Genomic DNA, 24,209 nt, shown 5'->3' on the forward strand with positions numbered 1-24,209 from the left:
ATATCTTTTGGTATTTTGTGTATAGTTGTTTTTTTGCTGTTGGGGTAAATTGTAGGATATTGATTTCAGAGTGGTTTCCTGATCCTTTGATTGTAGGAATGAGTGGTATATATGTGCTAATAAATTAGGACAAAACGTAGGAAATTTAGGAAAAAACTGAACATCTCAGCAGTAATAACATGCTGATTGTGATGTCATGAAGATGACTTGAATTTCCACCAATCAGAGATCAGCATGTTTCAGGTCACCCAGATAGAACAGTCCATGAAACATGAGTCATGGCCACTGTGAGGTCATAATGCTGATTAGAATTTCCACCAGTCAGAAAACAGAACCGCCCAGAAGAACCACCCAGGAGGTATGAGTCATCGCCACTGTGAGGTCATAATGCTGACCAATCACAGAGCAGCCACACCCAGATTTTCCACCAATCAGAGAGCAGCCACACCCAGATCTTCCACCAATCAGAGATCAGCAGTGGGTATAAATAGCCGCTACCACCTGCCCGGCTTAGCCTTGCACTGGTTGGGTCTCTCTTTTTTTTCCTCTCTCTTGGTCTCTCTCTCTCTCTCTCTCTTCTCTCTCTCTTCTCTCTCTCTTCTCTCTCTCTTCTCTCTCTCTCTCTCTTCTCTCTCTCTTCTCTCTCTCTTCTCTCTCTCTCTTCTCTCTCTCTTCTCTCTCTCCTCTCTCTCTCCTCTCTCTCTCTTCTCTCTCTCTCTTCTCTCTCTCTCTCTCTTCTCTCTCTCTTCTTTCTCTCTTCTTTCTCTCTCTCTTCTCTCTCTCTTCTCTCTTCTCTCTCTCTTCTCTCTCTCTCTTCTCTCTCTCTTCTCTCTCTCTCTCTCTCTTTCTCTCTCTCTCTCTCTCCGGCCCTCTTAAGGGCTACCCCAAATGTGTAAAAGATAGAAACCAATATTTGTGTTGTTTGTCCGTTTTATGAGCCTTTGATTAACCCCTTCCCACTCTTTGCCATATATATATATATATATATATATATATATATAAACATAGTATGTGCAGGTGGGCCTTAAAGGGAATTTCCAGGACAAACATATTGATGGCCTATCCCCTGGTTAGCTCATTAATATCAGATTTGTGGCAAGTGGCACCTCCACTAATCAGCTGTTTGCAGCTTCGGTCGAGGTCAGATGTAAACATTGTTGAGGAGCTGAACATCACAGCTCTGGTCACTGTGTAGTGGCCGCTCCCTGGTGCTGCAGATCAGCTCCTATTACATGAATATTAGCTGATCTGCAGGACCCGCAGTACAGTGAATGGAGCGGTGATGTTCAGATCTTCACACTATTTACATCTGAGCGTTGCAATCAGCTGATGGGTAGAGCCAGTGCCGCGTGTCGGAGCCCACCGATCGGATATTGATAACCCATCCCCAGGATAAATCATCATTATTATACTACTGGAAACTCCATTAATGGATTGTCTGGGATTAATAACTCGAGCCCCTTCTTTAAGAAAAAACAGTCCCTAACTGGTCACAGGATAAATGTGAGATTTCAGGTCACCCATTTACTGCAATGTAGCTGGCAATGCCACCCAGCGGATCTAAGCAAGTCCCGGGGCCACAACAATATACAGCCAGTGCCCGAGTATAGGATGGAAGATTAAAAAAAATCTTCAAAAATGTATTTTGTATGAGGCATACATCAAAAATACAGGCAATGCTTTTCCTGACAACTCTGAGTTTTATAATGTGGAAAAAATCGTTTAAATAAACACTGTGTGAACATAACCCTAACTGGATTGTGACTGTGTATATACATATATAAGCTGCCCCTCCCCCACCATGTGAGCATTCTCAGCGCGTACTGACCAATGCTGTCCACCAGGTGGCAACAGCAGGAAATTACAGCGATGAGACAAACACTGCATGACAGCCCCGCCCCAATCTGTCCTATATCAGACACGCCCCCTACCAACGCCCCGCCTCCGCTGCCATGACAACCGAATTATTTAATGGCAGAAAGAGAGACCTTATATGAGCAGAGAAGTAGCGGCCGGAGCGCGGGGTCCGCACAGGTGAGCGCCCCCATAACACAGTGTATGTACTGCACGTCAGCTCTATGGCAGACTGTCACCTGTGCTGGATCCAGGACGTGTTACACTTATATCTGTGCAGAGACACAGAGGACGCAGCGGGGCCCTGTCGCCAGATATATATATATATGTGTGTGTGTGTGTATATACAGTATATATGTGTATGTATATGCTGTATTACTGTATATATGTGTGTGTGTGTGTGTGTGTGGGGATATACAGTATATATATGTGTATGTATATGCTGTATTACTGTATATATGCGTGTATATATGTACTAGCTATTGAACCCGTTCTACGCCCGGGTGGCGAGCATTTTTATTGGTATATGGTCTCCCATCCTGGTATTTGTGCTGCCCCCATCCTATTGTGGTATGCATGGTCCCTCCACCCCCCAATCCTGGTATACATGGCACACCTCATTCCCCAATCATGGTATGTATGGTCCCCTCACCCCCCAACCCTGGTATGCATGACACACCTCACCCCCCAATCATGGTATGTATGGTCCCCTCACCCCCCAATCCTAGTATGCATGGCACACCTCATTCCCCAATCCTGGTATGCATGGTCCCCTCACCTCCCAATCCTGGTATACATGGCACCCCTCACCCCCCAATCCTGGTATGCATGGCACCCCCAATCCTGGTATGCATGGCACCCCTCATTCCCCAATCCTGGTATGCATGGCACCCCTCATTCCCCAATCCTGGTATGCATGGCACCCCTCATTCCCCAATCCTGGTATACATGGCACCCATCACCCCCCAATCCTGGTATGCATGGTCCCCTCACCCCCCAATCCTGGTATACATGGCACCCCTCATTCTCCAATCCTGGTATGCATGGCACCCCTCACCCCCAATCCTGGTATACATGGCACCCCTCATCCCCCAATCCTGGTATACATGGTCCCCTCACCCCTCAATTCTGGTATACATGGCATCTCTCATTCCCCAATCCTGGTATACATGGCACCCCTCACCCCCTAATTCTGGTATGCATGGTCCCCTCACCCCCCAATCCTGGTATGCATGGTCCCCTCACCCCCCAATCCTGGTATGTATGGTCCCCTCACCCCCCAATTCTGGTATACATGGCATCCCTCATTCCCCAATCCTGGTATGCATGGTCACCTCACCTCCCAATCCTGGTATACATGGCACCCCTCACCCCCCAATCCTGGTATGCATGGCACCCCTCACCCCCAATCCTGGTATACTTGGCACCCCTCATTCCCCAATCCTGGTATGCATGGCACCCCTCACCCCCAATCCTGGTATGCATGGCACCCCTCATTCCCCAATCCTGGTATGCATGGCACCCCTCATTCCCCAATCCTGGTATGCATGGCACCCCTCATCCCCAATCCTGGTATGCATGGTCCCCCCCCCAATTCTGGTATACATGGCACCCCTCAGCCCCAATCCTGGTATGCATGGTCCCCTCACCCCCCAATTCTGGTATACATGGTACCCCTCACCCCCAATCCTGGTATGCATGGTACCCCCTCATCCCTATTCTGGTATCTATGGTACCCCCTCACATCCCCAATCCTGGTATGCATGGTACCCCTCATCCCTATCCTGATATGCATGGCACCCCTCACCCCCAATTCTGTTATGCATGGCACCCCTCACCCCCAATCCTGTTATGCATGGTCCCCTCACCCCCAATCCTGTTATGCATGGTCCCCTTACCCCCCAATCCTGGTATGCATGGCACCCCACACCCCCCAATCCTGGTATGGATAGTCCCCTCACCCGCCAATCCTGGTATGTATGGTCCTCTCGCCCCCCAATCCTGGTATGTATGGCACCCCTCACCCCCCAATCCTGGTATGTATGGCACCCCTCACCCCCCAATCCTGGTATGTATGGCACCCCTCATCCCTATCATGCTACACACACATACAAGAAAATAAACACTTATACTCACCTTTCTTCCCTGTGCTCCAGCGCTGTTTCCCGTTCTGCTGGAGGCCGGGGGAGGAGTGCGGCGCCGAAGTACGCGTGTGCTCATACCACGCTGTCCGGCTCCATTTTGCTGAAGACACATTGCAAATGTGTCTTCAGTAAAATGGCGCCGGATAGCGCTATGCGCATGTGCCGATTTCAATGCCTCCCTCTTCCCCCGGACTCTGGACCGAACAGAGGCGCCGCGGTAGCGCTCATCCCGGTCAGGTAAGTATGTAAGTATGGCGCCAGAGATCGCGGTATGTGTTCAGTGTATACGCATACCTCGATCTCCAGCACCATACACTCCTCTTACCTGTAACGGCTCCATGCGTTCTTCAGTCTGGAGCCAGACTGTGCAGGCGTGTCGCACTAGCGCAGACTATAAAGGCTTCAGACAGAGGGACGCTTGTAGCGTTATATTATAGATACTCTATATGTATGTATATATATATATATGTATACTGTATATGTGTATATGCATACTGTATGTATATATACAGTACAGACCAAAAGTTTGGACACAACCTCTTATTTAAAGATTTTTCTGTATTTTCATGATTATGAAAATTGTACTTTCACATTGAAGGCATCAAAAGTATGAATTAACACATGTGGAATTATATACTTAACAAAAAAGTGTGAAACAACTGAAAATATGTCTTATATTCTAGGTTCTTCAAAGTAGCCACCTTTTGCTTTGATGACTGCTTTGCACACTCTTGGCATTCTCTTGATGAGTTTCAAGAGGTAGTCACCGGAAATGGTCTTCCAACAATCTTGAAGGAGTTCCCAGAGATGCTTAGCACTTGTTGGCCCTTTTGCCTTCACTCTGCGGTCCAGTTCCATCTGGATTGGGTTCAGGTCTGGTGACTGTGGAGGCCAGGTAGCACCCCATCAGTCTCCTTCTTGGTCAAATAGCCCTTACACATCCTGGAGGTGTGTTTGGGGTCATTGTCCTGTTGAAAAATAAATGATGGTCCAGCTAAGCGCAAACAGGATGGAATAGCATGCTTCTGCGAGATGCTGTGGTAGCCATGCTGGTTCAGTATGCCTTCAATTTTGAATAAATCCCCAACAGTGTCACCAGCAAAGCACCCTCACACTATCACACCTCCTCCTCCATGCTTCACGGTGGGAACCAGGCATGTTGAGTCCATCCGTTCACCTTTTCTGCGTCGCACAAAGACACGGTGGTTGGAACCAAAGATCTCAAATTTGGACTCATCAGACCAAAGCACAGATTTCCACTGGTCTAATGTCCATTCTTTGTGTTCTTTAGCCCAAACAAGTCTCTTCTGCTTGCTGCCTGTCCTTAGCAGTGGTTTCCTAGCAGCTATTAAACCATGAAGGCCTGCTGCACAAAGTCTCCTCTTAACAGTTGTTAAAGAGATGTGTCTGCTGCTAGAACTCTGTGTGGCATTGACCTGGTCTCTAATCTGAGCTGCTGTTAACCTGCGATTTCTGAGGCTGGTGACTCGGATAGACTTATCCTCAGAAGCAGAGGTGACTCTTGGTCTTCCTTTCCTGGGGCGGTCCTCATGTGAGCCAGTTTCTTTGTAGCGCTTGATGGTTTTTGCAACTGCATTTGGGGACACTTTCAAAGTTTTCCCAATTTTTCGCACTGACTGACCTTCATTTCTTAAAGTAATGATGGCCACTAGTTTTTCTTTACTTAGAATTTGTATTATGGCAAGAAAAAAACAGCTAACAGTCAATTCAGTAGGACTATCAGTTGTGAATCCACCAGACTTCTGCACAACACAACTGATGGTCCCAACCCCATTTATAAGGCAAGAAATCCCACTTATTAAACCTGACAGGGCACACCTGTGAAGTGAAAACCATTTCCGGTGACTACCTCTTGAAGCTCATCAAGAGAATGCCAAGAGTGTGCAAAGCAGTCATCAAAGCAAAAGGTGGCTACTTTGAAGAACCTAGAATATAAGACATATTTTCAGTTGTTTCACACTTTTTTGTTAAGTATATAATTATACATGTGTTAATTCATAGTTTTGATGCGTTCAGTGTGAATGTACAATTTTCAAAGACATGAAAATACAGAAAAATCTTCAAATGAGAAGGTGTGTCCAAACTTTTGGTCTGTACTGTATATGTATACTGTATATGGGTGTGTATATATGTATACTGTATATGGGTGTGTATATGTATACTGTATATGGGTGTGTATATATGTATACTGTATGTGTGTGTATATATATGTATACTGTATATGTGTGTGTATATCTATACTGTGTATATATGTATACTGTATATGGGTGTGTATATATGTATACTGTATATAGGTGTATATATATGTATACTGTAGATGTGTGTATATGTATACTGTATATGGGTGTATATATGTATGCTGTATGTGTGTGTATATATATATGTACAGTGGTGGCCAAAAGTATTGGCACCCCTGCAATTCTGTCAGATAATACTCAGTTTCTTCCTGAAAATGATTGCAATCACAAATTCTTTGGTCTTATTATCTTCATTTAATTTGCTTGCAAGGAAAAACACAAAAGAGAATGAAGCAAAAATAAAATCATTGATCATTTCACACAAAACTCCAAAAATGGGCCAGACAAAAGTATTGGCACCCTCAGCCTAATACTTGGTTGCACAACCTTTAGCCAAAATAACTGCGAACAACCGCTTCCGGTAACCATCAATGAGTTTCTTACAATGCTCTGCTGGAATTGTAGACCATTCTTCTTTGGCAAACTTGTAGTGAGCTGGCCGTCTCTGGCTGTTCTGTGATAATTGATATAGAGCCTGTTACAGAAGTGATTACACAGGATGATGTTGCCACCTTGTGGCCAGAGGTTGCACCTGCGCAGGGTGTGATGACAGAGAAAAAGACTGAGCCTCCTGTGTCCCGCCCTAGAGAGTCACGTGACCAAAGTGGGAAGCAGGAAAAAGCGCGCGCAGAGTCTGCTGTGGTCTGTGAAAAGAGCCAGGACGGTGTGCAGGCCCTCGTGTGTGGCGCAGGAGAGACTCTCAACGTGATTTCTTCTATCTGACACCATATCCTCGGAGCCTTCCCCAGCTCCTGCACTGCTGAAGGATTCAGCTGTTACACTCCCTGCTACTGGAGTGTGGACTACATAAGGGGACCCACCAGAGCTTCTATCCGGATCAGAGAGACTGTAAGCGGGACCTCTGGCGAGAGGCCGAAGTATCCCTTCCTTTGTTTCCGCGAATTCTGCTGTTCCTGTTTTTTCTCCGGCTGGGACGCCTTCCTGCAAAGACAGACAGGCCTGCGACGGGGGACACATCCTTCTGGAGTAAAGGACTGGTAACGTGTGAGTAGGGACAGTGAGGGTCAGCTTATCAGTACACGTTATTACTGTGCATATTTACGGTTGTCATTTATTGTTTTTTTTTCTTTGCTGTGTTAAAAATGTATGCGAGTAAAGATACGGTTGTCAAGATAGAGTCTGTGTGTGGGGATCTTGCTGGGCCAGATCATAGATACCAATGCGCGGCCTTGCCCGCGGTCACTTCAAACTGCTCCAGGTCCCTGATATTTGAAGGGAGCCTTCTCCAAACTGCCATTTTGCGATCTCTCCACAGGTGTTCTATGGGATTCAGGTCTGGACTCATTGCTGGCCACCTTAGAAGTCTCCAGTGCTTTCTCTAAAACCATTTTATAGTGCTTTTGGAAGTGTGTTTTGGGTCACTGTCCTGCTGGAAGACCCATGACCTCTAAGGGCGACCCAGCTTTCTCACACTGGGCCCTACATTATGCTGCAAAATTTGTTGGTAGTCTTCAGACTTCATAATGCCATGCACACGGTCAAGCAGTCCAGTGCCAGAGGCAGCAAAGCAACCCCAAAACATCAGGGAACCTCCGCCATGTTTGACTGTAGGGACCGTGTTCTTTTCTTTGAATGCCTCTTTTTTTTTCCTGTACACTCTATGTTGATGCTTTTTCCCAAAAAGCTCTACTTTTGTCTCATCTGACCAGAGAACATTCTTCCAAAACGTTTTAGGCTTTCTCAGGTAAGTTTTGGCAAACTCCAGCCTGGCTTTTTTATGTCTCGGGGTAAGAAGTGGGGTCTTCCTGGGTATCCTACCATACAGTCCCTTTTCATTCAGATGCCAACGGATAGTATGGGTTGACACTGCTGTACCCTCGGACTGCAGGGCAGCTTGAACTTGTTTGGATGTTAGTCGAGGTTCTTTATCCACCGTCCGCACAATCTTGCGTTGAAATCTCTCGTCAATTTTTTTTTCCGTCCACATCTAGGGAGGTTAGCCACAGTGCCATGGGCTTTACACTTCTTGATGACACTGCGCACGGAAGACACAGGAACATTCAGGTCTTTGGAGATGGACTTGTAGCCTTGAGATTGCTCATGCTTCCTCACAATTTGGTTTCTCAAGTCCTCAGACAGTTCTTTGGTCTTCTTTCTTTTCTCCATGCTCAATGTGGTACACACAAGGATACAGGACAGAGGCTGAGTCAACTTTAATCCATGTTAACTGGCTGCAAGTGTGATTTAGCTATTGCCAACACCTGTTAGGTGCCACAGGTAAGTTACAGGTGCTGTTAATTACACGAATTAGAGAAGCATCACATGATTTTTCAAAGGGTGCCAATACTTTTGTCCACCCCCTTTTTTAGGTTTGGTGTGGAATTATATCCAATCTGGCTTTAGGACAATTCTTTTTGTGTTTTTTTCATTGAAGACAAATTAAATGAAGAGAATAATACCAAAGAATTTATGATTGCAATCATTTTCAGGAAGAAATTGAGCATTATCTGACAGAATTGCAGGGGTGCCAATACTTTTGGCCAGCACTGTATACTGTATATGGGCGTGTGTATATATATATGTATACTGGTATGTGTGTGTATATGTGTGTATATATGTGTATATATGTATACTGTATATGTGTGTATATATGTATACTGTATATGTGTGTATATATGTATACTGTATATGGGTGTGTATATATATATATATATATACAGTATATGGGTGTGTATATATATATATATACTGTATACTGGGTGTGTATATATGTATACTGTATAAGTGTGTATATATATGTATACTGTATATGGGTGTATATATATGTATACTGGTATATGTGTGTATATATGTATACTGTATATGGGTGTATATATGCATACTGTATATGTGTGTATATATGTATACTGTATATGTGTGTATATATGTATACTGTATATGGGTGTATATATGCATACTGTATATGTGTGTATATATGTATACTGTATATGTGTGTATATATATGTATACTGTATATGGGTGTGTATATGTATACTGTATATGTGTGTATATATATATGTATACTGTATATGGGTGTGTATATATGTATACTGTATATGTGTGTATATGTATACTGTATATGGGTGGATATATACAGTACAGACCAAAAGTTTGGACACACCTTCTCATTTAAAGATTTTTCTGTATTTTCATGACTATGAAAATTGTACATTCACACTGAAGGCATCAAAACTATGAATTACCACATGTGGAATTATATACTTAACAAAAAAGTGTGAAACAACTGAAAATATGTCTTATATTCTAGGTTCTTCAAAGTAGCCACCTTTTGCTTTGATGACTGCTTTGCACACTCTTGGCATTCTCTTGATGAGCTTCTAGAGGTAGTCACCGGAAATGGTTTTCACTTCACAGGTGTGCCCTGTCAGGTTTAATATGATAAAGTGCTTTATTCTTTGTCAGGTCCAGGGGTCCTGTAGAATGTGAATCCCTGAGGAACAGCGGATCCTTGGCTTGTGCCAAGACAGAAGAAAAGTTGCTGAACACTTGGTACCCCAACGTGATCAATCTATTTGCCAATCAAGATGCCCTGCAGTTGATTAATGCGGACAAATTGGATTCCTTTTATAACTGCGTCTCGACTAGCGGGGTGCCTCAAGGGTCTGTCTTGGGCCCTATATTATTTAATATACTTATTAATGATCTAGTGGAAGGGTTGCATAGTAAAATAGCAATATTTGCAGATGATACTAAACTTTGTAACGTAGTTAATACAGATGAGGATAGGGCACAGCTACAGGAGGATTTAGATAAATTGGGGAGTTGGGCCAAAAAATGGCAAATGGGGTTCAATGCCGATAAATGTAAGGTCATGCACATGGGAAAGAAAAACAGCAGTCACCCATACATATTAAATGGGAAACCGTTGGGGAAATCTGACATGGAGAAGGACCTGGGCGTCTTGGTTAACAGCAAATTAAATTGGAGTGCCCAGTGTCAGGCAGCAGCTGCGAAGGCAAATAGAGTCATGGCATGCATCAGAAGAGGAATAGGGGCATATGATGAGAACATTGTTCTTCCTCTGTATAAAGCGCTGGTAAGGCCGCACTTAGAATATTGTGCACAGTTCTGGGCTCCGGTACTCAGGAAAGACATATTGGAGCTAGAGAGGGTACAAAGGAGGGCGACTAAGGTAATAAAGGGAATGGAGGGACTAGAATACCCAGAGAGGTTGTCCAAATTAGGCCTATTTACGTTGGAAAAGAGAAGGCTTAGGGGAGACCTCATAAACATGTATAAATACATCAGGGGGCTGTACAGAGATCTCTCCCATGACCTGTTTATACCAAGGATGGTGACAAAGACGAGGGGGCACACTATGCGTCTGGAGGAAAGGAGGTTCCTGCACCAGCATAGAAGGGGATTCTTTACGGTCAGAGCTGTGAGACTCTGGAATTCTCTGGGAGAGGAAGTGGTGATGTCCAACTCACTTAATGAGTTCAAGAGAGGACTGGACGCCTTTCTTGAGAACAATAAAATTACATCTTATGCTTAGTGATAGTTAATTAATCCAGGGATTTAATCTGACTGCCAGATTGGAGTCGGGAAGTGAATTTTTCCTCAATGATGTAAATTGGCCTATACCGCATGGTTTTTTTTTGCCTTCCCCTGGATCAACGCTGCGGAATAGCTGCAGTGCACAAGAAATAGGCTGAACTGGATGGACGCTTGTCTTTTTTCGGCCTTTTAAACTATGTAACTATGTAACACTTATGTCCAAGCAGGTAAAGGCGGCTGCAAGATCCGTGATATATAAGGATTCATGTTCATTATTGTATCTCTGGATCAGACATAGACTCAGAGTGATACAACTAAATAGACCCTATAGGGGTAAAGTTGGCATATCCGGGGGGAAATATATCCCAGATTTGCCAAACTGAGCCAACTCATGAAACACATGGGTACATAGGAGAAGAAAGAGTTAATTGGCGTAAAAAATATAAATTTTTATTCCATCAAGTTAAAAAACGTACATAGTAAAAAGAGAAATGACATAATACGGATAGTATAAAGACACTAATTAGATTACCAATGTAGCAAGATATGTTACAAAGTATACATATATGGTCACGCATATGGTCACAGTGGGACATGAGCAATATAGATAATATAGCATAAGGTTAGTATATCAAGACAATCCAATGAGTGTAATAATATATCAAAAAGTAATCCAGAAGTATTCCATAGTCATTGGATTTACACTTGCCATATGCATCAGGTATCCATCTAAATAATGCTCCTGCCCACAAATAATCAGATACATGTCACATAAAACATTTTTTAAGGTAGTCTCTTACCACAAAGAGTGCCAAAAAGGAGGGTAAAGTGCATAAAGGAACGCACAGTGGCAGAGTGGTATTCCCATCTCATATATTTATGGCACTTCCACAGTCTGAGGACGCACATTCGGCTGAAGTATATTGCTGCGCAGGGACATGCCGGGTCCCTGAGCTGCAATGCATGCCGCCAGCCAGTCAAAGGCCAGTAGCTGATGTCGGCGTGCCAGTCACGAGCGACGCATGGAAGTGACGTCATGCGCTGCCTCTACCGGCACACTGAAATCAGCTACAGAAGAAGACGCCGCATGTCGTGGGAGCGCAGGAAGGTAAGAAGAATCATTTATTTTTGTTTATTTAATGTATTAGAAAAGAACGACAGAACATTATACCAGGAAAGGGCCAAGGATGGGGAGCATTAGACAAGGAAGGGGCTCAGGGTGGGGAGAATTAGACAAGGAAGGGGCCCAGGATGGGGAGCATTATATAAAGAAGGGGCCCAGGATGGGGAACATTATACAAGGAAAGGGCCCAGGATAGGGAGCATTATACCAGAATGGGGGTCATTATACCATGACATGGGCCAGGATGAAGGACATTACACCAGGAAGGGCACAAGGATGGAGGTCATTATACCAGAATGGGGCCTAGGATGGGGGACAGGATACCAGGATGGAGGACATTGTTATAGGATGGGGGACATTGTACCAGGATTGGGGACATTGTTACAGGAAGGGGCCAGGATGGGGGACATTATTACAGTAAGAGGCCCAGGACCAAGGACATTATACCAGGAAGGAGCCCAGGATTGGGACGTTATTGCTGAAAGGGGCTCAGGATGGGGGGTATTATACACAGAAGGTGGATATTATAACAGGAAGAGGCCCAGGATCGGGGATATTATAACAGGAAGGGGCGCAGGATGGGGAACATTATACCAGGAAGGGGCCTAGAATGAGAGACATTATTATAGGATGGGGCTACAATGGGAAACATCCAAGGCAGGGACGAACACGCGCATCATTATCGGATCTAGAATGCTACAAGGGCCCATACATCTGACCAACATGCTGGTGGGGGCCCAGGTCCAAATTTTGCACATCTGCAGGAACATGGCATATGGCTTAACAGTATGTCATATGTTGGGAAGGGGTTAAGCTACAGCACATTACATAGCCTCTTGCAGCTATATCAATGGAAAAATTAAAAAATGTATGGCTTTTTGAAGAAGGGAAGGAAAAAATGCAAAACAAAAAATTATCCGGTCCTGAAGGGATTAAGGAGTTCCCACCCACAGTAAATGTTGTCACTCAGCTTAAAATCTTCACTTGCTTATTAGCAGAAGCTAAGGTTTCATTAGGATCTCCGAGGCTAAAGTTACATGCGGCTCCAGCTTACATGTAAAGGGGATGGTATCAAGGAGTCTCGCCAAACTTTCCCTACAAATGTCCAACAATTCAGAATTCATATCCATTGATAATTTATCTTCTAAAATGATAGCATTTTTTTTCTATCCTTTTCATTTTATGTGTAATTAACTTTTTGCTCTCCTCCTTTAAGCAATGGGAGGAACGACTGATAAGGATCCAGGAAACCATTGATGAATGGCTGAAGGTGCCGACCCAGTGGCTTTAATCTTCTCTTCTGAGGACATCATGCAGCAAATGCCTGAAGAAGGACGCTTATTCCAGACTGTGGACAGAAACTGGAGAGAGATCATGAAACATTGCGTTAAAGACCCGAAGGTAAATGGATGCTTCATGGTGGACTGATACAAGAAAGCACGGTCATCTTGCATCCAGGATTGATGTTTTCCAAGAGTCCGTGTCCTGATGCTTCCATCACAAGGATCCCGGGTTATGGGGCTCCGCACTGCCTGGACTCCAGCCTCCCGCATCTTCTATTTTCTATCCAAATAGGTTCTAATTTTTCTTTTAATATAAACTATTGGCACAATAGTCAATGAATGTGACCTTTTTTCAGTCTCTATAACTATATAATGGAATCTTACTTATGGGCTATCTACTTTGTTTTAGGTTTTAAGCGCCACTTCTCTGACCGGACTTCTGGAGAAACTTCAGGACAGCAATGTGCTTCTGGATAAAATCATGAAAGGGCTGAATGCCTATCTGGAGAAGAAGAGGCTTTTTTCCCACGGTATAGTCCTTTCACTTGTTGCAATGATTGTATATATTCCTTAAATATTTTTTTTTCTTATTTAAACGCATTGAAATCATTTTTGTAATTGGATTTCATTAATAATTTTGCACTGTTTGCCTTCTATTGGCTCTGTGTTGCGCTGGCTATTGGACTTATTTTTAATCTGTCTTTTTTCAGCTCCTCTTAGCCGATTTATGACCACAGATCACATCAAAGCTGAATGTGCAGGAAACAAAAAGCCTAACGGTGCAACATTTTTAATGAAACTGAATTGTCGCAAATACTCGCAATTAAATGGGTATTCCCATCTCCAAGATCCTATCCCAATATGTAGTAGGCGTAGTAATAATAATAATATTAGCAAATACCTCCAATTAGAAGTGTAGTATAGTTCTTCTGATTCACTATGTCGCTTTCCCCATGTGCAAGGCATTGCAGTAGCTTCGGTATCCATGGTTACGACCACTCATATAGTGACAGTTATTTGCTAGTGGTCGTAACCTAAGCTACTGCAATGCCCTGCACATGGGGTAAGCAACAAAACAAATCAGAAGAACTATACTAAACTTCTAATTGGAGGTATTTGCTAATATTATTATTATTACGCATACTACATATTGGGGTAGAATCCTGGAGATGGGAATACACATTTCAGTTAAATAAAAAAAAGTTCCCAAAGCTGGATAGCCCCTTTAAGCTAACCATACGCATGACATATGAGATACCCGTGGTCTGAATGGTTATTTGGCTATTTCTCCTGACTCCCACCTATTCTGCTGAACAGTCATGTGGTTTTAATGGGGAGAGAGGAGAAAGTCGGTACTGGACACCTCCGGCAGCGGGTTATCTCCCCTGAGAACCAAAAGACCGGGTATTGAAATCCCATCTGCCCGATCCTTCTGGCCCTGACATCCTCTATCGGGGGAGAGTCAGGAGACCCCCATACACATCAGTGGGTAGGCCGGTCCTGCTGCAATCGTCAGGTTTAAACTATTTTAATCCAATGTGTATGGGGACTGAATCTTTACTTTAAAGCTTTGCTTTTCTATTTTCTCACATAGACACTAATACAAATGGCGCCTGACCCAATACTTTAATGACATCTTTATCATATTGTGCATTTTCGCTTTAGCTTTTTCTTCCTGTACAACGATGAAATGCTAGAAATTCTCTCTGAGACTAAAGATCCTCTGCGGGTCCAACCACATCTAAAGAAGGGCTTTGAAGGCATAGCAAAGCTGGAGCTCCTTCCTAACCTGGACATCAAAGCCATGTACAGCACCGAGGGGGAACGCGTAGAGCTCATCCAGACCATCTCCACCTCCGAGGCTCGGGGGGCCGTGGAGAAGTGGCTCATCCAAGGGGAAGATGTCATGTTAAGGAGCGTGCATGATGTTATTGCTCGGTCACGAATGGTACGGATCTACCTACAGACCAAAAGCATTAATTGGAACTAATCTAGTCTATATATATAATCGTCTTATCCCGTCTGTCTGTCTGTGTGTCTGTCTGTCCAGGAAATCCCGCGTCGCTCATTGGTCCGGCAGCGGCCAATCAGCGCCGGGGGATTTCTAAAAAAAGATGGCGGCCGTTAGCGGCTCATCTGCGGGACGGAGCTGAGCGGCGATGCAGCCGGGAGATGACCGGCGCAAGGCGCTCATCTCCCGGCCGGCAACAGCAGAAGGAACCCGACCGACGGACCCATCTGCGGGATGGAGATGCAGCCGGAAGATGAGCGCCGCGAGGCGCTCATCTCCCGGCCGGTAGCAGCGGAAGGACCGCCGGCGTCGCTGACCTCCATGCGGAAGGGAGGACCGGGGAGCGGCGCTGCGGGTCGGGATACTTCTGCTGTGAGCGCCCGCTATGTCCCGGGTTCTCGCAGCGGAAGTAGCCGCACAGGCAGCGCCGCTCCCCGGTCCTCACCAAGACGATTCGATGATTGATCGCGGTCTTCGGACCCGACCAATCACTGATCTTAGCGCAAAACTTAAACACCGCTGTGCTGATTGGTCGCCGACGCTGCCCGCGACCAATCACCGATCTTGGCTCCACATTTAAACACCGCTGTGGTGATTGGTCGCGGCCGATATTTAAATTTGGCGCCAAAATCGGTGATTGGTCGCGGCCGATATTTCAATTTGGCGCCCAAATCGGTGATTGGTCGCGGTCAGCGTCCGCGACCAATCAGCACAATAGTGTTTAACTTTGGCGCCAAGATCAGTCATTGGTCGCGGGCCAAGACAGCGACCAATCACCGATTTGTGCGGCACTTTTAAATAGCGTCCGTGACCAATTGGATGTCAGCGCCGCTCCCCGGTCCTCCCTTCACACCCTAGCCGCATGGATGTCAGCGCCGCTCCCCGGTCCTCCCTTCACACCCTAGCCGCATGGATGTCAGCGCCGCTCCCCGGTCCTCCCTTCACACCCTAGCCGCATGGATGTCAGCTCATGTCCCGGGTTCTCGGAGCGGAAGTATCCGCACAGGCAGCGCCGCTGACATCCATGCGGCTAGGGTGTGAAGGGAGGAACGGGGAGCGGCGCTGACATCCAATTGGTCGCGGACGCTATTTAAAAGTGCCGCACAAATCGGTGATTGGTCGCGGTCTTGGCCCACAACCAATCACGGATCTTGCCGCAAAAGTTAAACACTACGGTGCTGATTGGTCGCGGACGCTGACAGCGACCAATCACCGATTTTGGCGCCACATTCAAATATCGGCCGCGACCAATCACCGATCTTGGCTCCACATTTAAACACCGCTGTGCGGATTGGTCGCGGACGCTATTTAAATGTGGCACCAAAATCGGTGATTGGTCGCGCCCAGCGTCGGCGACCAATCAGCACAGCGGTGTTTAAATGTGGAGCCAAGATCGGTGATTGGTCGCGGCCGATATTTGAATGTGGCGCCCAAATCGGTGATTGGTCGCTGTCAGCGTCCGCGACCAATTAGCACCGTAGTGTTTAACTTTGGCCGCAAGATCAGTGGTTGGTTGCGGGCCAAGTCGGCGATCAATCACCGATTTGTGCGGCACATTTAAATAGCGGCCGCGACCAATTGGATGTCAGCGCCGCTCCCCGGTGCTCCCTTCACGCCCTAGCCGCATGGATGTCAGCGCCGCTGCCTGTGCGGATACTTCCGCTCCGAGAACCCGGGACATGAGCGGGCGCTCGCAGCAGAAGTATCCCGACCCGCAGCGCCGCTCCCCGGTCCTCCCTTCACACCCTAGCCGCTGATGTCCCCACAGTATCCGCATGGTGTTACAAAGGTCCGGACATTTGTGTTAAAAATCGCTGATTGGTCGCTGACGCTGCCGCCGACCAATCACCGATTTAGGCGCCAAATTTAAATATCGGCCGCGACCAATCACCGATCTTGGCTCAACATTTAAACACCGCTGTACTGATTGGTCGCGGACGCTATTTAAATGTGCCGCCAAAATTGGTGATTGGTCGCGCACAGCGTCGGCGACCAATCAGCACAGCGGTGTTTGAATTTGCCGCCAAGATCGGTGATTGGTCGCGGCCAGCGCCAGCGACCAATCAGCGATTTTTAACACAGATGTCCTGACCTTTGTAACACCATGCGGATACTGTGGGGACATCAGTGGCTAGGGTGTGAAGGGAGGACCGGGGAGCGGCGCTGCGAGTCCGGATACTTCTGCTGCGAGCGCCCACTCATGTCCCGGGTTCTTGCAGCGGAACTATCCGCACAGGCAGCGGCGCTGACATCCATGCGGCTAGGGTGTGAAGGGAGGACCGGAGAGCGGCGCTGACATCCAATTGGTCGCGGCCGCTATTTAAATTTAAATGTGGCGCCAAAATCGGTGATTGGTCGCGCCCAGCGTCGGCGACCAATCAGCACAGCGGTGTTTAAATGTGGAGCCAAGATCGGTGATTGGTCGCGGCCGATATTTAAAATTGGCGCCCAAATCGGTGATTGGTCGCGGGCAGCGCCAGCGACCAATCAGCGATTTTGAACACAAATGTCCGGACCTTTGTAACACCCTGCGGATACTGTGGGGACATCAGCGGCTAGGGTGTGAAGGGGGGACCGGGGAGCGGCGCTGCGGGTCCGGATACTTCTGCTCCGAGCGCCCGCTCATGTCCCGGGTTCTCGCAGCGGAAGTAGCCGCACAGGCAGGGGCGCTCCCCTGTCCTCTCTAATACGATTCCGCTCCCCGCTCCTCACCAATACGATTCGCTGATTGGTCGCGCTCTCCACACCCGACCAATCAGTGATCTTGGCGCTAAAGTTAAACACCGCTCTGCTGATTGTTCGCGTCCGCTGCCCGCAACCAATCACCGATTTGGGCGCCACATTTAAATAGCGGCCGCGACCATTCACCGATCTTGCCGCCACATTTAAACACTGCTGTGCTGATTGGACGCGGACGCCGGACGCGTCCAATCAACGAGATTGGCGCCAAATTTAAGCAACGCTCTGCTGATTGATCGCGGTCGCTGGCCGAGATCAATCAGCAGTATTGGCGCAAAATTTAAGCAACGCTCTGCTGATTGGTCGCGGTTGTCGGCCGTGACCAGTCAGCAGTATTGGCGCCAAATTTAAACCTCACTCTGCTGATTGGTCGCAACCACCGGCCGCGACCAATCTGCGTTTTTGGTGCCAAATTTAAACAACGCTCTGCTGATTGGTCACGGTCGCCGGCCGAGACCAATCAGCAGCATTGGGGCCAAATGTAAACCCCGCTGTGCTGATTGGTCGCGGTCGCCGGCAAAGACCCATCAGCATTATTGGTGCCAAATTTAAACCCTGCTCTACTGATTGGTCGCAGCCGCCAGCCGCGACTAATCAGCGATTTTGGTGCCAAATTTAAACACCGCACTGCTGATTGGTCGCGGCCGCCAGCCGCGACCAATCAGCGAGATTGGCGCCAAATTTAAACGCCGCTCTGCTGATTGGTCGCGGCCGCCATCCGCGACCAATCAGCGAGATTGGCGCCAAATTTAAACAACGCTCTGCTGATTGTTCGCTGTCGCCGGCCTCGACCAATCAGCGATTTTGGCGCCAAATTTAAAGAATGCTCTGCTGTTTGGTCACGGCCGGCGACCAATCTGTGATTTTGGCGCCGAATTTAAACCCCACTCTGCATCGCTCTGCTGATTGGTCGCGGTCGGCGGCCATGACCAGTCAGCAGTATTGGCGCCAAATTTAAACACCGCTCGGCTGATTGGTCGCGACTAATCAGCGATTTTGGTGCCAAATTTAAACACGCTCTCCAGTCCTCACTAACACGGTTCGCTGATTGGTCGCGGCCGCCGCCCGCGACCAATCATCGATATTGCCGCCAAATTTAAACACCGCTTTGCTGATTGGTCGCGGTTGCCGAACGCGACCAATCAGCGATTTTGGCGCCAAATTTAAACACAGCTCTGCTGATTGCACCCGGTCGGCCGCATACCTATTCTAGAATACCCGATGCATTAGAATCGGGCCACCATCTAGTTCTTTTATATTTGTATAAGATTATTTGGCGGCAGTGAATGATTTGTGGATGATGTATCTCTTGCAATAGAGCCAGGTAGCAGATCTTCTACCTGCAATCGGTAGAAATGAATTTGCTAGATAATACTAGTAAGGTTGTCCCTCTCTTAAATGCTTCTGTCAACGTAATTTAACTTTCTTTTTTAAAAGGCATACCCTGCGACTGCAAGAAAAGACTGGGTGAGGGAATGGCCGGGACAGGTCGTGCTCTGTGTGTCTCATGTTCTGGACAAGTGAAGTGCATGAAGCTATCGGCAGTGGCCCGGAGGTACGGCATAAGCTCCTTTACTGATCAAGGTTGCTTCACTATAAACAGTCATGGCCGGAAGTGTTGGCACCCTTGAAGTTGTTCCAGAAAATGAAGTATTTTTCCATAAAAAATTGCATGTGTATTTTCTGTTATACACATGTTTATTTCCTTTGTATGTATTGGAACAACACAAAAAAAGGCAAATTGGATATAATTTCACACAAAACCCCATAAATGGGTCGGACAAAATTGTTGGCATCTTTCCAAAATTGTGGGTAAACAATTTTGTTTCAAGCATGTGATGCTCGTTCAAACTCACCTGTGGCAAGTAAAAGGTGCGGGCAATATGAAAATCACACCTGAAACCTGATACAAAGGGGAAAAGTTGACTCAGTCTTTGCGTTGTTACGTGCCACACTAAGCAGGGAGAACAGAAAGAGGAGAAGAGAACTGTCTGAGGACTTGAGAACCAAAATTGTTGACTAATATCTTCTTTTTGTGTTGTTCCAATATACACAAATGAAATAAACATGTGAACAACAAAACGTGTAATTGTAATAATTTTCTGGGAGAAATACATATATATACATTCATAGACAGACTTCATGAGTTCTCCTGCTAATAGACTGTCATACCCAGAGACGCAGCTTATAGGAGTTTCCAGGGGGGGATATACCATTGGTGCAACAGAGGTAAGGGGACCCACATTCACATCCAAAGATGCAAGCAGCTTATTTCACAGTACGTTATTAGACTGCAAAGAGCCCATGTAGTGTTCTTGCCCAGGGGTCTTCTCCTGGGGGTTGCAGTTGTACAGCGGCTCAATATCTTGAAGGTACCCAAAAGGCTCCATAGTATTGTTGGGATTTTGCATTGATTCATGCATCTTGTCTAGAGATGCGCAACTAAATTTGCAGGACCTTGGTCTAAGAGAGCAGGTTAGTAGTCTGTGGCTGTTGGATGGGAGCCTTGCTAACCGCCTCTTACATGCCGGCATCCCTGGCTCCTCTTTTGATTAGCCGGCCAGGCGTGATGTCATTTGTGCCTCACACCACAACTATGACATCGACATCAAAAGAGGAGCCGGAGATGCCGGTTCACGGGGCTCCGGTCCTGCGGCCGTGGAATACTGACCGGACTGTTGGACCAGAGTCCTGCAAATCCATTCGCTCATCTCTACTCTCGTCATATCTACCAATAAGGGAAGACATTGTATGGGATTTCCCATAATACCAGCATAAAATTAATCCATCTGCATTGAGTTTTCCATGCTGTTTGTAGCAGGGTTTTATAGAGGTACATCTGGGTATTTGGAGCAATTTGCGAGGAGGCAAATTGTCCCAGCAGACTCGCAGCACATTGGGGGCTCTCGTCACCATAGAGGGGCACGCTCGTGACGTGGTCAGGGAAATGATCGAAACAGGTTTGTGCAAACATCATGGCTGGCAGCAAACTTTCCAATACCATGTTCTATTTATTATACACTACATGGAGAAAGGTATTGTGCCCCTCCACATTACACCTACAGGGGCTTTTATGGCCTCCTATTCTAATCCATATCCAGGATGTTAATATGGAGTCAGTCCCTCTACAGATATCACAGCTCAGTATGCCGAGCACCTTCATACATTTCACCATATTCCTATGTTCTTTCCATATCTATGTTATGTTCCCCCCTCTTTTCTTTGAGTTTTCATAGGACACAATTGATCTTGTCACAGTAAAGCAATCTTGGGGTGTACTTACAATGACGTCTATGGGGCAGTAGTCATTTCTGCATATTGAGATGGTGGTCACTATATAGGAATGTTTTGGCATCTGTATGTGTCGGCGTCCCCTGTATATGACTCATTGCCACAATTGATCTTCTTTATAGTCAGTGGTTTGGATGGCCTAGGTGCGGTTTGTAATATTTTCTATCAATGGTGTGTGTGCCCTCCTCTGTGCAGTGTCGTTCTATAACCATGGATGGACTAATAAAGGGGTTTTATGTCAATTCCTTTAATGACCTTTTGTTCGGTTTCTTTGTAGGTATTATGTCATTCTCCGAGTGGTCAGCCATTCTAAGCCTGAGCAGACATATGGCAATGTAATTGATGTGTGCCTGACATTGCTCTTCCCTATGTGGCGGTGACATATTTATGCTGCCATTCTCCAGTATTTGTTCTAATTAATCATCCTAAAGGTGTTTAGTGGGGTTGAGGTTGAGAACGTGTGGGAAACAGTTCTGCTCTTCTATTCCCTTAGGGTTGGAAGCTACAATTGTTTAAAATGTCTTGTGCTGAAGCATTAAGATATCTTTTCACTGGAACTAAGGGGCCTAGACCACCCCCTAAAAACAAGGCCATACCTCCACCACCAAACTGCCCAGCGGGCACAATGCAGTTAATAGGGTAACGTTCTCCTGGCATTCACCAAATCCAGACTCGTCCATCAGATGCCAGATAGAGAAGTGTGATCCGTCACTGCACAGAACAGGTCTCCTCCAGAGTCCTGTGGTGGCGGCTTCACACCACTCCATCCGACGCTCGGCATCGTGCTTGGTGATGTAAGGCTGCATGCAGCTGCTCGGCCATAAAGCTCCAGGCGGGGGCGCAGTGTTTGTGGTGATGTTGTTACCAAAGTAGATCTGGACTCTGCAGTTATGGAGTCAGGAGAGCGTTCTGCCCTCTGCTCCTCAGCACTCAGTGACCCCGCTCTGTAATGTTCTGGGGTCTCCTGAGTTGCTGCAGTTCCTTCCACTCCTTAATAATATCACTCACATGTGATGGGGGAAGATTTAGGAGGGAAGAAATGTAATATCCAGACTTGTTACCCCGGTGGCTCCTATTACAGGACCGCGCTGGTATCAGAGAGCTCTGCACCACCAGCCGTTCTGTCATATGTTAGTAACAGCACACCGCATGGGAGGGCGGATGTTATACACCGGGGGCGTGGGGATTGATGTTATACACTGGTGGGGGGCGAGAGTCTTAATGTTATACAAGGCCGAGGGGCCAGATGTTACATCCTAGGGGTGCGAGGGGCTAGATGTTATACTGTCCGAGGGCTGGATGTTATACACTGAGGAGCAAGGGGACGGATATTATATACCGGGGTGAGGGGACGGATATTATACACCGGGGGGCGTGGGGACGGATATTATACACCAGGGGCGAGGGAACGGATATTATACACCAGGTGCGAGGGGACGGATATTATACACCAGGGGTGAGGGGACGGATATTATACACCGTGGGCGAGGGGACGGATATTATACACCGGGGGGCGTGGGGACGGATATTATACACCAGGTGCGAGGGGACGGATATTATACACCAGGTGCGAGGGGACGGATATTATACACCAGGGGCGAGGGGACGGATATTATACACCAGGGGCGAGGGGACGGATATTATACACCAGGGGCGAGGGGACGGATATTATTCACCAGGGGTGAGGGGACGGATATTATACACCAGGTGCGAGGGGACGGATATTATACACCAGGTGCGAGGGGACGGATATTATACACCAGGGGCGAGGGGACGGATATTATACACCAGGGGCGAGGGGACGGATATTATACACCAGGTGCGAGGGGACGGATATTATTCACCAGGGGCAGGGGGACGGATATTATACACCGGGGCGAGGGGACGGATATTATACACCGGGGGGGCGAGAGGCCAGATGTTATACACAAGGGGGAGGGAGCGAGGGGACAGATGTTATACACCGGGGCTGGGGGCCGGATATTATGCAAAGAAGGGCTTGGGGTTGGATGTTATACAGTGGGGTTGAGGGGATGGATTTTATACACTGGCGGGGGGGGGCGAGGGGACGGATATTATACACCGGGGGGGCGAGAGGCCGGATGTTATACACCAGGGGGAGGGAGCGAGGGGACAGATGTTATACACCGGGGCTGGGGGCCGGATGTTATACCCTGGGGGCCAGATGTTATGCAATGGAGCGCTTGGGGTTGGATGTTATACAGTGGGGTTGAGGGGATGGATTTTATACACTGGCGGGGGGGGCGAGGGGAGAGATGTTATACTAAACTAGGGGCGAGGGGTGGATGTTATACACCGGGGGAGGCGAGAGGCCGGATTTTATAAACTGGGGGCTGAGAGTCCGGATGTTATACACCGTGGGCAATGGGACTAAATGAAAAAAGCAGAATTTGGTGACTAGGAGTTTTGTCCTATAATGTATGTGCATTTGCCTTCCCTTTAGAAACTCTCCCTTGTGATTCTGCAGTGTCTTAGAGGTTGACTATCTTTTCCTACATTCCTCAGGAGTTTCTCATGAATAGACTTCCGGTGGCTTGCCCAACTCCGCTATTACTGGGAGAATGAGAATGCGAGAGTGCGAATCATCAACTGCAATGTGAAGTCCGCCTATGAGTACCTGGGCAGCTCCCCACGCCTGGTCATCACTCCGCTCACTGACAGATGCTAGCGGACTCTGCTATGATGTGATGGGTTATGCTCAGAAATGTTTTTGACTTTTGTATGATGCATGAAACTTATTAGCAATTATTATTGATATTTCATACCAGTTCTTTCATGTTTCATTGGTAGATCGGTGCTTTTTATCTAAATCTTGGTGGAGCTCCAGAAGGTCCGGCCGGCACAGGAAAAACTGAGACCACCAAAGATTTGGCCAAGGCGCTGGCCGTGCAGTGTGTGGTCTTTAAC

The 24,209-nt window shown here is 46.9% G+C and overlaps 1 protein-coding gene across 1 annotated transcript in view; it reads left to right on the forward strand.

Annotated features, from left to right (window-relative positions):
* Positions 1-1,966: 1,966 nt before the first annotated feature.
* Positions 1,967-24,209, forward strand: part of LOC141213587 (dynein axonemal heavy chain 12-like) — a 22,427-nt gene continuing 184 nt past the window's right edge. The window contains exons 1-7 of the mRNA XM_073665199.1: positions 1,967-2,034; positions 9,585-9,691; positions 13,174-13,358; positions 13,650-13,770; positions 14,906-15,188; positions 19,428-19,545; positions 23,808-24,209. The exon at positions 23,808-24,209 is cut by the window's right edge and continues 184 nt beyond it. Of these exons, the coding sequence (XP_073521300.1) occupies positions 13,218-13,358; positions 13,650-13,770; positions 14,906-14,937 (294 nt within the window). The 5' untranslated portion in view covers positions 1,967-2,034; positions 9,585-9,691; positions 13,174-13,217 and the 3' untranslated portion in view covers positions 14,938-15,188; positions 19,428-19,545; positions 23,808-24,209. The remainder of the gene's footprint in view (positions 2,035-9,584; positions 9,692-13,173; positions 13,359-13,649; positions 13,771-14,905; positions 15,189-19,427; positions 19,546-23,807) is intronic.

This window comes from Phyllobates terribilis, unplaced genomic scaffold (assembly GCF_046119375.1).
Source record: "Phyllobates terribilis strain yellow unplaced genomic scaffold, ASM4611937v1 Scaffold_197__1_contigs__length_3575590, whole genome shotgun sequence".
Lineage (NCBI taxonomy): Eukaryota > Metazoa > Chordata > Amphibia > Anura > Dendrobatidae > Phyllobates > Phyllobates terribilis.